Source organism: Phoenix dactylifera, unplaced genomic scaffold (assembly GCF_009389715.1).
Source record: "Phoenix dactylifera cultivar Barhee BC4 unplaced genomic scaffold, palm_55x_up_171113_PBpolish2nd_filt_p 000153F, whole genome shotgun sequence".
Lineage (NCBI taxonomy): Eukaryota > Viridiplantae > Streptophyta > Magnoliopsida > Arecales > Arecaceae > Phoenix > Phoenix dactylifera.
Window position 1 is genome coordinate 189,766 of NW_024067702.1, and position 15,387 is coordinate 205,152.

The 15,387-nt window shown below is 41.2% G+C and overlaps 1 protein-coding gene across 1 annotated transcript; it reads right to left on the minus strand.

Annotated features, from left to right (window-relative positions):
* Positions 1-1,834: 1,834 nt before the first annotated feature.
* Positions 1,835-5,180, minus strand: LOC103718735 (plant cysteine oxidase 3-like). The gene is made up of 5 exons (XM_008807683.4): positions 5,007-5,180; positions 4,758-4,903; positions 4,304-4,448; positions 2,130-2,336; positions 1,835-2,022 (listed from the first exon to the last, which is right to left on the minus strand). Exons 1-5 carry the CDS (start codon positions 5,161-5,163, stop codon positions 1,913-1,915), a joined length of 765 nt encoding a protein of 254 aa, XP_008805905.2. The 5' UTR covers positions 5,164-5,180; the 3' UTR covers positions 1,835-1,912.
* Between the last annotated feature and the right edge of the window lie 10,207 nt (positions 5,181-15,387).

The window sequence follows — 15,387 nt, forward strand, 5'->3', positions numbered from 1 at the left end:
CAGTAACTAACAAGGATGTTGGTCGCAGATAGCTTTATTTTCAGTGACTAAACGTTAGTCGCTAAACGTTTTACCTCCACCCCGCCAACTTGGTTTTGATTTTCCGTGACCAAATATGGATTTAGTCGGTGTAGGATAACTATTCCGTAACTAACAAGGATGTTGGTCGCAGATAGCCTTAGTTTCAGCGACCAAACTTTAGTCGCCAAACGTTTTACCTCCACCCCGCTAACTTGGTTTTGATTTGCCGCAACCAAATATGCATTTAATCGGTGTAGGATAATTATTCCATAACTAACAAGGATGTTGGTCGCAGATAGCCTTATTTTCAGTGACCAAACATTAGTCGCCAAACGTTTTACCTCCACCCCGCCAACTTGGTTTTGATTTTCTGCGACCAAATATGCATTTCGTCGGTGTAGGACAATCATTCAGTAACTAACAAGGATGTTGGTCGCAAATAGCCTTATTTGCAGCGACTATGATTCATGTAGTCGCCGAAAGTGGTCGCTGAAAGTGTATTTTTTTGTAGTGTTATAGTGTGAACGGGATTGGGGAAGGAGAACTGGTTGTGGTGTGAATAGGGTTGGGGAGGGGGCTGTGGGCTTCGGCTTGGGCACGTGGGCTTGGTCTAGCAAATGGGGGTGGTGCTTGAGGTGCTCCTAATGGGTTGAAGACTATATCGACAGGTGTCCCATCTTGCAAATGGGGCGTATCTTGTCTAGGCAAATTTTTTGAAATGATACCATTATTTCCATGTCTTCCAGCTACTTTATCACCTACTTTTATTTCACGGTGTTGTACGGTGTGAAAGGGATTGGCAAAAGGGTTTTTTCCTTTATCGTGTGAGAACCGAGAGAGAGAAAACAGGGGTGAAAACCGAGAGAGAGAGAGAGAGAGAGGAAAAAAACAGGATCGTGGCTTTGCCAGTAGGAGCAAAGCCGGCCTGCTCTGATACCAAGCTGATGGCGGACCACTGTAGGAAGAATAGGGATAGAGGAAGAAGAAGGAAAGGACGAGGAAGAAGAGGTTATAGAGATGCAGGAAGAAGATGTTATAGAGACACAGAAGGAAGAGAAGAGGAGAAGAAAGAAGAAGAAACAGCAGAAAGGAGACTAAGATTTTTTTATTTAATAATTCAATTTTCTAATTCATGAGAGGGTTGACTTTTATATAGACCTTATATCAGGCCAAACAATTGACGACATATCAAAATTAGAACCTCAATCAGTTGACTAAGTCAATCGATTGATTACATACCAAAATTGATTTAATCACTCGACCCAATTACACGACTTAACAGCTAACCTGATTGACTTGACTAAAATAAAAACAACTAAACAAACTGACTCGACCAATCATAAAAACAACTAACTAAATTGACTCAACCAATAATAAAAGCAACTAATTGACTCCATCTAAATGAGGGGCTCTGATGTCCTCACATATAGTTTACCTTCTGTTAGCTGATCTATCCTCCTAAGGACAGTACTATATCACATATACAACAAATCTACTCCAAGGACTATGTTAGTTTATACATACCAATGTACCCCACACCATTCTTTTTCATTTTAGTTGACATATATTGCACAAGACTCTCAACGTACATTAACACAAGGTAAATGGTATTAATTTCTATACATACATGTAGGTTGTGAGTATAGCCAGTGGAGAACTTCAACAGTTACCCACACCATTAATTCGAGGCTAAAAACATATATTCTTTTTATACTACCTGAGCAACCATTTTAAACCGCAACCTGGTATGCATACACCATTTAATCGAACATGATAAAATCTAATTCAAAACAGGGGAGGAACTGCACTGATATTGAGCTTGAACCTCTGAACTTTTATTGTATCTATACTCATCAGAGAAGGATGTGTACAAAATAGATGATACATAGAGTTAGTAAAGTCCATCAAAATCTGGATCCAATATGAGCTCAGGACCGAGGTATGGTGCTCCAGCGACGACCAAATCTTCCGGTAAATCTATTTCTTCAAGTATGGAAAATCCTGAGTTACATGAACAATTATAAGAGTATGTCAGTCTCCATGCCTTTCAAGAATATTAACCTTGTAGCAGATTCACTTGATAGCAGTCAAGAGACCTCAAGACTTACGAGGAAGAGAAGGGATCGGTATTTCAGAGAAGTAGGTGCATAGCCTTCCTAGCTCATCAGAGTAAGGTGGTGCTAAAACATCCAAGATAGCACAAGGAGTTAGGGCAGTGAAGGAGTGGATGTTTCCACCTCTTCTTGGGAACAACACTGATGCCTTGCATTGTGCTTGCAGGACCCAGTCATCCGCTACAACTTTAGCTAGCCCACCTGCAACATTGAGCCAAATAGGCTGAGCCACTCTCACTCTTGTCTGAGTTTATAAATCTCTCTAGTTTACCTTCCCTTTGGAAAGGGTGTCTTTAATACTATGTATATGAATTGGTATCTTATAAAAAGCAACAACTTTGACGAAACATATTAAAGAGGCTAGAAAATTCGAAACAACAATTGGCAAAGTCTTGGTTATTTTTCGCTCAAGAATTACATATTATGTTTAACATTGGACTTCACAATTAGAAGAGAAAGTGAGTATGAATGCTGTTCATGATATACATTCTCCGAGACCAAGTGCATGATTTCATTTGGGTATATATATTTGCATACTATAATTTCTTATGTGGTTTATCTTCACATTCTCTTCCTTGACTAACAGAAAAAGAAATTATATTTTTTACATATCTAGGTTTAAATGAAAAACATTGTTCTACAACCATTACGCAAGGTATTAGATTCTGATATTGCCTACAAGGAACTTGCACATCACAGGGAAAAATGTTACAGGAATATGCCATGTTTAGACCAGAAGGCAGCACATGATAGGTAGAAAATGGTAGTCATATTATTAGAAATGAGAAAAATAATATTATTGTCTAATAGTTCTATGAGAGAAATTATTTTTAGTTTTAGACTTTTAGGGTTACAGAGGGAGCTCAATGGCATGCAGGCCTAAGGGGACACATATCAGAATAGGTAGATGTTGAATATGTTGGTATCATGAGACTGTTTCTTGATTTATAACTCATCAAGACATGGTATATTAACGACGTATTTATGGATAGTTTCTTTTGTCTGATGCTAGAACCTCTCATCTGATATTTTGGAAAATTATTGTGACAGGTTTATCTTACAAATAAAAACTACACCAACCTTCTTGCTAATGGGGACTGCAGCCAGGAGTTGCAGGTCTTCGCATCATAAAAGAAGTAACAGAGTCAAGAAATTCCCTACCAACTTGCCACATTAGGTCTCATCTTCAAAGCTTAATTAGCACAAAGCTCTTGTTTATTAAGTATCTTAATTGATTTTTATTTTTTTAAAAAAGAATATCTGTCAATAAATTATGAACAATCCCTTACTTTACATATTAACAAAATTTAGGTCTTGCATATTACCAAACCTGTTAGATATAAACATAATGAAATTTAAAAATTTATGAAGTCATATAATTTTGTCTATGTGTTACTTTTGACAAGTGAACAAAGAAAAGTATGGACAATCCCTAAAATAAGAATCATTATGTTATGATGGTATAAATCAATATAAAGGAATTATGCAAACAATTCTCTAATTTACTTTGAATATATTGATAAATGCATTGCTCTTTATTAATTTATAGGGACCCATCTGTGAAGAACACTACCCATATATTTAATTTGTTAAACAGGTCATACATGCCTAAAATTATGATGATATAATTAGTATTACTGCTAATATACCCACCAATGATTAATTGAATTCATGTGTTAGCCCTATGGCATATAGATGTATTACATGGTAATCTACAGGAGAGTGAACTGTTTTTGTTGATTCACCAGGTTAAAGATAATCCTTGCGCGCATTCTCAAATTTGTGCTTATAAAGCGAACCAAATATGTTAGGGTAGGTTGCTATTGATTTTTTAATTTTAATTCAACCAATCACACATCTACCATCGCTTGTCTAGATTCATGAACAAACACTGAATAATTAAAGGGAAGAAATTAAAGAATGTGAGCACATAAAGGGAGAAATATTCTAAGGTGATTTGGCACAGCTTTGATTGGAAATCCTTATATATATTGCTTCAATGGACCAAACCCGGATTAAATTTGACCAATTTATCCAAACACGATATACCATGGGTGCAGTTTTATGCTATATTAAAAATAAGTATTCCATGATCAATGTTTTTGCAACAAAGATCTAAAAGAAGTAGCGTGTTTAAAAATAAAGGGCTTAGCTTCAAGGCTGCTTACCCTTCCTTGGTCTTGAACTTGGGGTGATAAACCAGTCATAGGACTTCACTGAGACTGAGCCATACAGTACTTTGCTGAGGACCACCATCCCTGGGTGATCATGGAGAGGTAGGCTCGCTCCGGCCGGGAAGCAGAACACCCCCATCTGCCATGCCAAAACTATTGATAATGATGCAATCAGATGTCAAACCGAAAAGCATATCCTTTCATCTTCACAAACTTAGATCTATATTGAAGGTGACAATGCTTGAAGATTTCATGGTGATCAACATCCTAATTCAGAATACGGTCCAGTTATGCACATGCTGTGTTCACAAACAAAAGCAGACCTCTAAAGAAACACATCTACAGCAAGAAAAGGCTCATCATGATCATGCATCATTCAACTTTCCTCTAAAGAAACATCCACAGCAAGAAGAAGAGCATCAGAAGTTGGATTGAAGAGCCTGCTTACCGAGAAATCATCGCATTCATGTATGTGCACATATGTGATCTGCGTCAAGGCCTGTCCCAAGATAAGGCCATCTCGGCTCGCGATGCTCGGCTCATCCACTGGCGATCTGGAGCCATCAATTCCGACGTCGACCGGTTCCATGTTATCTACAATCCATATTACAGAGCACCAAGAAGGACAAGATCGAGAACATCATCATAAGCATTCAAAAAGGAGCTTAGCATACTTGAGAGAGGTGAAGTTTGGTACCAAGGATCTCTCGTAGCCATCTGATCTGCTTGAGTGTAGGAAAGCCCTCCTTCCCGGAGAAGACCGTGCTACACGCGTCATAAAGCTCTTGAACTTTGCTCCTCCCCTTGGAGTGGATAGCCATGGTTGGAGCTCTCTCTTGGATAAATGGCACCATATCTGTCGACTCCGATGCATTCATGTCAGTGGATTTATATGCGCATGATCCCTCTAGAACTAGAAAGTCTTTAAAGAGGGAAGGTTTTACCGCCTCCTGTACGTTAACGAAGCGAGAAACCGTGGGCTTGCCCTAGTTTAACCACGGGCTTTCTCTCTCACACTCCTACTGTTTTGTGGAGTCACGCACACCATGTCGTCTTACTCGGTTAGCAACGATCACAGCCTCCTCCACGTTAACATCCACCACCTTTGCTCCTCCCTATCCTCGCCATGGAACAATGGGTTACCCCAATGAGTATGCATCTTTTGCAGTACACAGGTAGCACCGCAGTGCAACACTAGATGGCCATTATCAAAAAAATAGATAACCATCAAAAAAGATAATTCATGAGTGCATACAATGTCCTATATAGCACACGTTTTTTGATGGTCATCCATCTTGTGATGGCAACCATTCAGAGATGTGGATCGTAAAGTATCTTAATTATAACCGAATCCTTTGAACAAACCTAATTTAGTCCGAAGTCGAGATCCGACATGTTGTTCTCAGTCTTATAAGACGATCTGCTCTCCAAATAGTAGGTCTCTGTGGCACCAAATTGAACCCGGACTAGCAATAGCTTAGCCAACTATTTGGACCATTTTGTTAATAGGTTGGACTGGGCTGGAAAAGCCAGCACTGGCGGTAAGCTTAGAAACGGTAACCGCAAACCAGTTTAAGGGGAAACAGCGGCTGGGAATACTAGCAGGCGGCATCCGGGAATGCCCCACGGCAGCCTATTTCAGCGGCCCCAGGGACCACCGATTTCCGATACGTCGGGAACCAACGTGCCGTCTCAAAATCAGAACCGTCCATACGGTGGGCCAAACACACATTGGCATCCACACCAGATCCGGGTGTGGGGGCACAATGGCTGTTTCATTTGAATCCACTAGTTTGGGACAGCATCTTGGTTCCTTTAATCAGACGGCCGAGACATTCCCAATTATATATTAGCTAAGGGTACACCCTGGATTTGTGGTCTATTGGCGGGAATCTTGGGCTGGAGACATGGGAGGAGTCTCAATTTGGGATCCGGACCCGGCTGTCCAATAGGAAATCGCCATGTGTGGTCAGATGCCATGCTATTTGTGGAAAAGGGAATCAGATAGTGCGGAAGTGATTGATCCAACTTTACAATGGATATATTTTAATTAAAACATCCACAGGTAGCGCCGGGTTAGAATTTATCTATTGAGTTATAAACAAAGTTTTGGTTGCTTGATTAACCAAGGAGTTGACTAACGAAGCTTTCCTTAAAAACGGCCATTGACCCATGAGATTCGCAGTCTGATGAATACAACTCCTACCAAATTTCACATGTATTTAGAGAGCGGCCAACAAAATGGCCGATTAAGTAACCTCCTATGTAGCCCACTACTCGGATAGTTTTATTTGAGTTAGAAGTAAGCATGTTATAGGGTTATTATGTAGTAGTTTATTTTTTAATTTTATTAGCCGTATTTATATCTCTAACATATGTGCTGCCCTTGCGCAAAAAAAAAAAAAAAAAACCGGGGCCTCATGCCGTCCAGCTCCCGCCTGCCGCGCTTGGGTTTCTGGTTTTGACTAGGAAATGAAGCATGAGCATGCCCAAGTATGTAATTTTCTATGGTACGGGCTCATGGTATGGTGGATTTCTCTAGGGGCTTTTTATGGTGATGGTAGCTTATATGCATTGATATTGAGTAGTCAGCATCGATAATTTTTGTCATTATAGCTTAGAAAAAGATGTCTGCCACAATCTTTGTGACCCTAAGGAATGATGTAATGCTCTATTTGTCAACAACAAGTCAACATTTTCGGACCTTCTACGGTACGCATTTAGAAAGAGCTGTATCATCCTGGAATTTAGTGTTGGGCATCGGGCCGTGCCGGGCCGGCCCGGCCCAGGCCCACCGGGCCCAAGGTCTAAACGGGCCGTGCCTGGCCCGGCCCGCTTATGAAGCGGGCCGTGCCGGCACGGCCCGTCGCGGGCGCAAAAGGAAGCCCGGCCCGGCCCCCGGCCCATCTATTGGCGGGCCGGGCCGGGCACGGCACGCCACGGGCCGTGCCAGGCACGGCCCGTAACGGGTGCAAACGGGCCGTGCCAGGCACGGCCCGCAACGGTGAGGGGTGAGGAAAATAGCCGTTTCCAACGGCTATTTTGGGAAAAAGTCGGTTTTACCCCTCCCAACAGTCCAATAACGGCTGAATTGAGGGGTATTTTGGGAAAAAAAATTTGGGCTTCTATAAATAGCCCTTTCCTCCCTCATTCTCACCACACCAAACCAACTATTCTCTCCTTCTCTAATACTATTATTTCTCTCTTCTAAAGTGCTCTTCTAGCAATTTAATTTTTAGTTTGCATTTAGCAAGTGTTCAAGTGCTACACAAGAGGAGGTTCCTGTTGAGAAGAGAAGGTCACTCCTGTTGAGAGCACAAGAGGAAGCTCAGAATCTCGGCTCTGCGGCTCTGCCTTTGCCCTCCGACCCTCTACTCAATTCCTCCAATCCTCCTTGTGGTTAGTTTTTATTTTTTTAATTCATCAATTTAGATATGTCATCTTTTGAGGAAAGTCAGTTTGGCATTCCTCCTGTTTCTGAGGGAGAAGAAACTAATCCCCAACCCCATGTTCCTAGTTCCTCTAGAACTAGTGAACCGAGTGAAGATCAAACCTCTTCTCGTAAGAGGACTAGTGCTGTATGGACTGAATTTGATAGAGTTATGGTTGATGGAGTCTGGAAAGCTAAATGTAAAAAATGTGCCAAACTTTATAGTTGTAGTAGTAGTGGGGGAACAGGGCATTTAAAAAGACATCAAGAGAGTCATAGGATGCATGATTCTCATGCTCAAACTCAAAGTACCCTTAATATACAAGGGGGATTACTTGTAGGTAATTTTGCATATAATCATGAAAATCAAAGAAAAGCACTTGTAAAATGGATAGTTAAGGATGAATTACCTTTTAGTTTATGTGAATCTTTTAATTTTGAAGAATATGTTCAATTAAACCTACAACCTGCTTACAAAAGAACTAGTAGGCGTACATTTAGAAGAGTAGCTATGACTAACTTTTTAGCAATGAAACAAAGTTTAATTGAATCACTTTCTACTTTAAATGTAAAAATTTCATTAACTTCTGATATTTGGTCAGCATCTGTAGGTAGTAATTGTTTTATTGCCATTACTGCTCATTATATTGATAATGATTGGCAATTAAATAAACGTATTCTTGCTTTTCGTGCTTTTGATTTTCCACATTCTGGGCAACAAATTTCAAATATCATTTATCAAACTGCATGTTCATATAATATTAATGATAAAATTATGTCTATTACTTTTGATAATGCATCTAATAATAATTCTGCTGTTGCATTATTAAAAGACTCATTGCATCCCATGTTAGATGGAAATTTATTGCATATTAGATGTGCATGTCATATCTTAAATCTTTCTGTTCAAGCTGGCATGGGTATGATTCAAGATGTGATTGGTAAAATTAGAAATGCAGTTTCTTTTATTCATGCTTCAAGATCAAGACTTCAAGAATTTAAGGAACTATGTATAAATCATGGTAAACGTTTTAAAAAATTTAAACTTGATGTAATTACTCGTTGGAACTCAACATATAGCATGATACATGATGCATACCCATATAGAAACTTATTAAGTGCATATATTAATGATCGTGGATTAGGCTTTACATTGACTGAAACTGATTGGAATAAAGGAAAAATTTTGGAAGATTTTTTGCTTAGTTTTTATAATGCTACCAATGTTCTTTCTGGTATTTATTATCCAACTTCATGTTCATTTTTACAACAAGCATATATAATTAGTCAAAAATTTGCAGAATATAGATATGATGATGTTTTAATGCCTATTATTGACCTAATGGAATCTAAATGGAATGAGTATTGGGACAAGATATGTCCTATGCATAACTTAGCTGCTGTATTTGATCCTAGAGTTAAATTAAATGGCGTGCTAATTTTACTTGATGCATACTGTGAAAATATGATTAAAGATCCTGAACCTGCTAAAAATGAGGTAAAACAACTTCTTTATGATATTTATGCTAATATGATGAAAAAATTCGTGGATCTAGAACACAAATACAAACCTCTATTTCTTCTTCTAGTAGTTCTCGTTCGTCATCTATTTTTTCATTCATTGCACAGAGAAGACACACACATGCTTCAAGTTCCTCTTCATCTTCTTCATCTTTAAGTAGTGAACTAGAATTTTATTTACGAAATGATCTTCATTCTGCATATGATGAAAATCAAATAGAGAATCTAGATGTATTATCTTGGTGGAAGAGTGTTAGAAATCAATATCCTGTTATGTCTGCAATTGCACGCGATATTTTAGCTGTGCCGATGTCCACGGTAGCATCGGAATCCGCTTTTAGTGCAGGTCGGCGTGTTCTTGACGAAAAGAGAAGTAGGATGACGGGCGAAACGGTGGAGATGCTTCTCTGCTTTAAAGATTGGTTGGATGCTGAGGCAAGACTTCAAGATAAAGGTGGACATAATACAACATCCTCTGATGATGATGATACAAACACTACTGAAGACTGAAGAGTGAATACTGATTCACTGAATCACTGATGATTAGTAAGATTTCTTAATTTTTTATAATTGTACATTTTTATTGTATTCTGGAGGTCAGACCAAGGTCCAAACCTCGGCCCTTTGGCCCCTTTCTTATTGTATTCTGGAGGTCAGACCAAGGTCCAAACCTCCCTTCATGTACCATTTTGATTTAAATTAATAAACTGGTAGGGGTCTATGCCAAACCCCCCACCATTAAGGTGGCTTTATATTCATAAATCCTTAGTTTTCAATATTTATTAATTTATTAAAAAAATTATGAAGCATTAATTTTTATCGGGCCGGGCCGGGCCCAGGCCCGGACCGTGCTTGGCCTGCGGGCCTAGAGCGGGCCGTGCCGGCCCAGGCCCGAAGCGGGCCGTGCCTGGGTCGGCCCGCGGGCCAGTAACCTGTGACCCGGCACGGCCCCTTTAAATGGGCCGTGCCAGGCACGGCCCGGCACTGTAGCTATCGGGCCGTGCCAGGCACGGCCCTCTTTGTGCCGGGCCGTGGGCGGCCCGACCCAGTGCCCAACTCTATCCTGGATAGTAATCATATCATCCATCTTGAAGACAAACCGTTGTTGCTCACCTTGGAACATGCCACCCAAGGTACATCGCATGGATGAGCAATAGCCAACCGTTTTTTAGCAAAAAAAAAAAAAAAACCAACTATTTGCAAATGGATAGTGTGGTGCAATATGTTTTCTAAGGTTTTCTACCCCAAAAAAATATTGGTTAAAGCTATATATATATATATATATATATATATACTATTATTATGAATTGATATTGATGGGAGGTAAAATGGATCGTCCTACTCTAGCATGGAACCATCCAATTCCTACCGAGCGGGGCCAGCCTAGGTCCCACTAAGAGTTGAGCCGACCTTGGGCCCTGCCGAAGACCGAGCGGACCTCGGACCCCGCCGAAGGCTGATTCGACCTCAGCCAGAGGCCAGGCCGATCTCGACCCTGTCAACCTTAATCCCATCAAAGATCCCGCATATCCTCAGCACAAAAGGAATGGTTCCTTTCCAAAGCCTTATATAGCCTACCTCAACGGCTCTGATCGGCTTGCCTGGGCGGTCAAGTGGCCAGATCATGCCACATGGCAGACTCAGAAGCTTCCACAGCAGATATTCCTGGATTGCAGTATTAAAGGTTAGTCATAATGACGGCTGCCTCGGAGGGTGGAGCATTGATAATTGACCCCTCGCATACCATCAGGTAACACCTCGAGAAGGAGCGCGCACACAATGTGTTGCTGGAAATTGGACCCGGGGGCAATCGTCGGTCGAGGAGAGGGAGCAGCGAGTTCTCACGGCGGGGCGGCGGTCCGTCGGCGGGCGGCGTCCTCCGTCTGGGGCGGTCGGAGAGAAGGGACGGCTGGTCCACGGGGCGAGGCGACGATCCGTCAGCTGGCGGCGTCCTCCGTCTAGGTGCCTGCACACGAGCCGGTGGCCGGGTTTTCTGGCGCCGGCCCTCCGACGCTCAAGTCAGGGAGGGGGCAAATAGTGTAGGAAGGAGATAAACAGTGTCAGTAGAGTACATCCATCTTCCAACCCCCTCCTGAGAGGCCAAGGCTCCCTTTTATAGGCGGGGGTCGGTCTACCTGCGATGTAACAAGGCGAAGCCGTAGTACGGCTCGGCATGTCGTTCGGGTCGGCGCACGGTCAGGCGGATCATTGCACTGATGTCGGCGGTGAGGGCGTCGTACAGCCCGAACTAGCACGCTATCAGGCGAATTATTGCATTGGTGTCGGAGGTATGGCCGAGATCGGAGACTTATCATAGTTGACTAGACCCTGCTGGGCTGATTCGCCGTGGAGAGCTGAGAGTCCGTAGATGACAGGAGCCATGCGCATTTATTGTGGAGTAAGCAGGAGATCCGCATTTATTGTGGAGTAAGCCGGAGATCCGCATTTATTGTGGAGTAAGCCGGAGATCCGCATTTATTGTGGAGTAAGCCGGAGAGTTACAGCGACCATGCGCAATAAATGCCAGAGGGGCGTCATGGTATGGTCCTCGGCCAGACCTCAGAGGCGCACGGCCGTAGTAGGTGGCTGACAAGAGTAGACCTCGAACATCGGGATTTTTCTTAGGTCGGAGGTCTCGAGGTCGGTCGTCTTGAGGTCGGGCGCTCCGAAGTCGGACGCCGACTTCGGCCGTCCGGGGTCGGAAGTTGTACGGCTTCTTAGGGGCATTTATGTCATTTGGGAAAAAATCTTATTCCCCCCAACACAATGCATTGAAGAGCCTTCCTCTATTACTTCCGTTTGAAATGACATGGCGGATTCTCAGAACAAATATAGAAAAATATCTCCTGAATTCTCCGCCGGTGGGATGGATCTCCGTAATTCACGCCACCTCCAGCTAATGGCCAGCTTATCACAACTCGGCCCGAGACTTCAGATAACAGCCGAAACTCTCACCCTATAAAAAGGAAGTAGGGAAAGACCCTTGGTAGACTATTTCAAGCTATTCTAAGTCATTAGAAGCATTTCAAAATACTCAGAAACCTTTCAAAAGGCCCGGCTAACTTAACCATCGGAGGGCGAAAGCTTTGTGCAGGGGCACTAGAGCGGAGGAGGTGGCCAGCTTTCTCCGTCCCCACCGGCGTCTCCTCGGCTTCCTCCAGTGTGGTCACCCTCAGGCCAAATTTCAACCACAACAAATATATTTTGAGGTAGTGACAAATTTAATAACAATATGTTAGCTGAATAAATTCATTCCCATTCTTTGGTACTAAGATTTTTCAATTAATCTAGGAGACGGAGATTGGATTCTTAATGGTGCCAAAGGGAAGAAGAGTGAGAAGCAATATCAAGATATAGAATGCTCAATGTTGATTCCCTTTTTATCTAATTGTGGGAGGAGAGCCACAAGGGTGAAAAATCTATTAACAAGGTAGCTTGATCAAAGTATATCGCTGGTTATGATAACCATGGTTAGATATATAAGAGACGAAGGGTTGCTCTTAAGAGCAACACTCAAGTTGGTTTTGTAGTCATTGAAGAATGATTTGAGGAGCATAACCTATCATGGCCCACCAAGACATTCTCATTTGAAGGAGGCCAGTATACGGAGAATGGCCTTATAGGTAATAAGAAAGATGAATTTAATTAATAAATGCAAGAAAATTAGCCAAAGTATTTTGATGTCACTCTATTTATTGGCGCATCCTTCTATAGATGCCACAATTGTTTTTCTTTAAAAAAAAACTTCAACTTCCAATATATATTTTGGTTAACCTTAGTATTGGGATCCAATTCTGATATGCAAGCTAATTGAATTTACAAATCTTGTCAAAAATAGAAATGGAAGAAGAATTAAATTTCAATATATATTTGTGCGTAAAGAAAGATCAAATTAATGAGAGAAGAGAGAAGAAGAAGAAGATAAAAAAACTCATCTTGTCACCTAAGTTCTACTAATTGAAACAAATACTAAGCAAGCTTGGTGGAGAAGGACAGGAGGTGATTCCGAACTTAGCTAGCATTGCAACTATTTTGTTGTAAGCATGATTTAAGAATCAAAACATGATGAGCAGTAGTCTTGCGGAAAATGTAGACCTTAAGTATAGTTGCAATTAAAGGAAAATCGAAAGAAGTTACTAACCAAGTAAAAACAGGAGATGATCTTGAGCTTAGCTTGAGCATGACTAAAGGATCAAGACATAACAATAAACTTTTAGAAAATTGAGGAGATGAATTATAACTAAACTTATAATATGAATCCTAAAGAGGGAAGCATTTCCCAATGTCACGAGTTATAATAGAATTCTCCCAAAAGCAAGTGAAATTTAATCTACTTTAAGATGCTTGTAGCAAATAGAATCTTAAACATAAATGCAATACGTGAAACAATCTGGGAATTAAAACCTACTTTCAATGAATTTCGCATGAACAACGTAGAGTAAAAGCAAAATCGGAAGCAAAAATATCTCAGGTAGAGTTCACTTCTTGAAGGCCTTGTTTTTTTTTTTTTCCCGAATGGAAAACCGAGGAGTAAGGAGTGTCCCCCAATTTACTGTAAAAGTTAGAGATTTTGTCCTTGTGGTAGTATCCAAAATCATAACTAAGTCTAATGCATATAAACCGTGGAACTTATTCCTCCAATTAAATACACAAAATGCGAGGGCCTGGACCAATAACCAGCCCACGCATATATTAGGCTTGTGGGCACGCCTGGGGAGACCAGGGCCCATTAAGGGCTGAGCGTGCCAGCTGCGCACAAGAGATGGAACACTTCGGTTCTTCCTTTTTTGATTCCGGCAGGATCGAAGCCCAACTGAGTTCATCTAGAACTCGGAGACATCATCTACTTAATCCTCCTCCCCTCTAAGGCCCTCCAAGATGGTGATCGCATTTCCTTCTCTCTCCTTTCTCGCTTTGAAATCGCTGTTGCCTATCACTCTGCTCGCCGGATCCCAGCACTAATGAACCAGATCCCATCAGAACTCCGCAGTTAAGCATACTTGGGTGAGAGTAGTACTAGGATGGGTGGCCTGTGTGAGGACCCATACGGGCATGTGTTTAGCTCCACATCGATTATTCGCTAGGTAGATCTTAGGTACTTATATAGGATTAAAAAACCCAAATAATACCTTCCAGTTAGCCATTTTAGATGAGGGCCTAGGTTATTATATTCTATTCTTCAAGTAGATTTTTTTTAAAAAAAAATTATACTCTACACCACATGCACCAATATGGCTCTACGTCATGCCAAGCACTGCATCTCCTTCCTATGGGCCAATCACTGAGGCAAGCATATGATGAATAGGGCTTATAAGGAGCCAAGGTGATTGGCATAAGGTTCGCGTTGCATCTTTCGCACGAAAGAATGATTCACTTTTTTTTTTCACGATGTGCACCTCTGGATCATGCAATAGTTGCTATGAGATCTATACAAGCAGATGAAAAAGATTTTGGAATGCTTTGAGATCTATGTGAGGCATGATCCAATAGTCGATGTTGCAAAAGAAGATCAATCATTCTTTCGTGGGAAAGATACCACCCGAACCCATTGGGGGTGAAGCACGCGGTGTAGGTAGGGGTGGCAATCAGGTCGGGTCGGGTTAAAAATTCATCAACTCAAATTCGACCTATTTATTAAACAGGTCAAAATCTTAAATCTGACTCCGATCTATTTATTAAATAGGTAACCCAACCAGACCTACATAATCTATTTATTAAACAGGTTAAATGGATCAGACAAATTTTTAACGAGTTAAATGGGTTTAAACAAGTTAAGCAGATTGGATTAAATAGGCTAGAAACAGGTTAAGCAGATTTCAAATAAGTTAAATAGGTTAAACGGGTCGGATTAGACGGGTCGGGTTATAATCCGACCCAATTATTAAATGGGTCAAAATAGGATAAATAGATCAAAGGTTTAAACCTGAACTCAACTTATTTAATAAATAGGTTTAGAGGGGTTGACCTATCTACAACCTAAACTTATTTATGTCAAAACCAAGTCTACTAAAAACAGATTGTTCATGGGTTAAACTGATAGGTTGGATCATAAATTGCCATCATATCCCATCAAACCACCAAGCCTAGTAATGTGACCAGCCCCTAACCTTCCACCTTTATCTGTTCT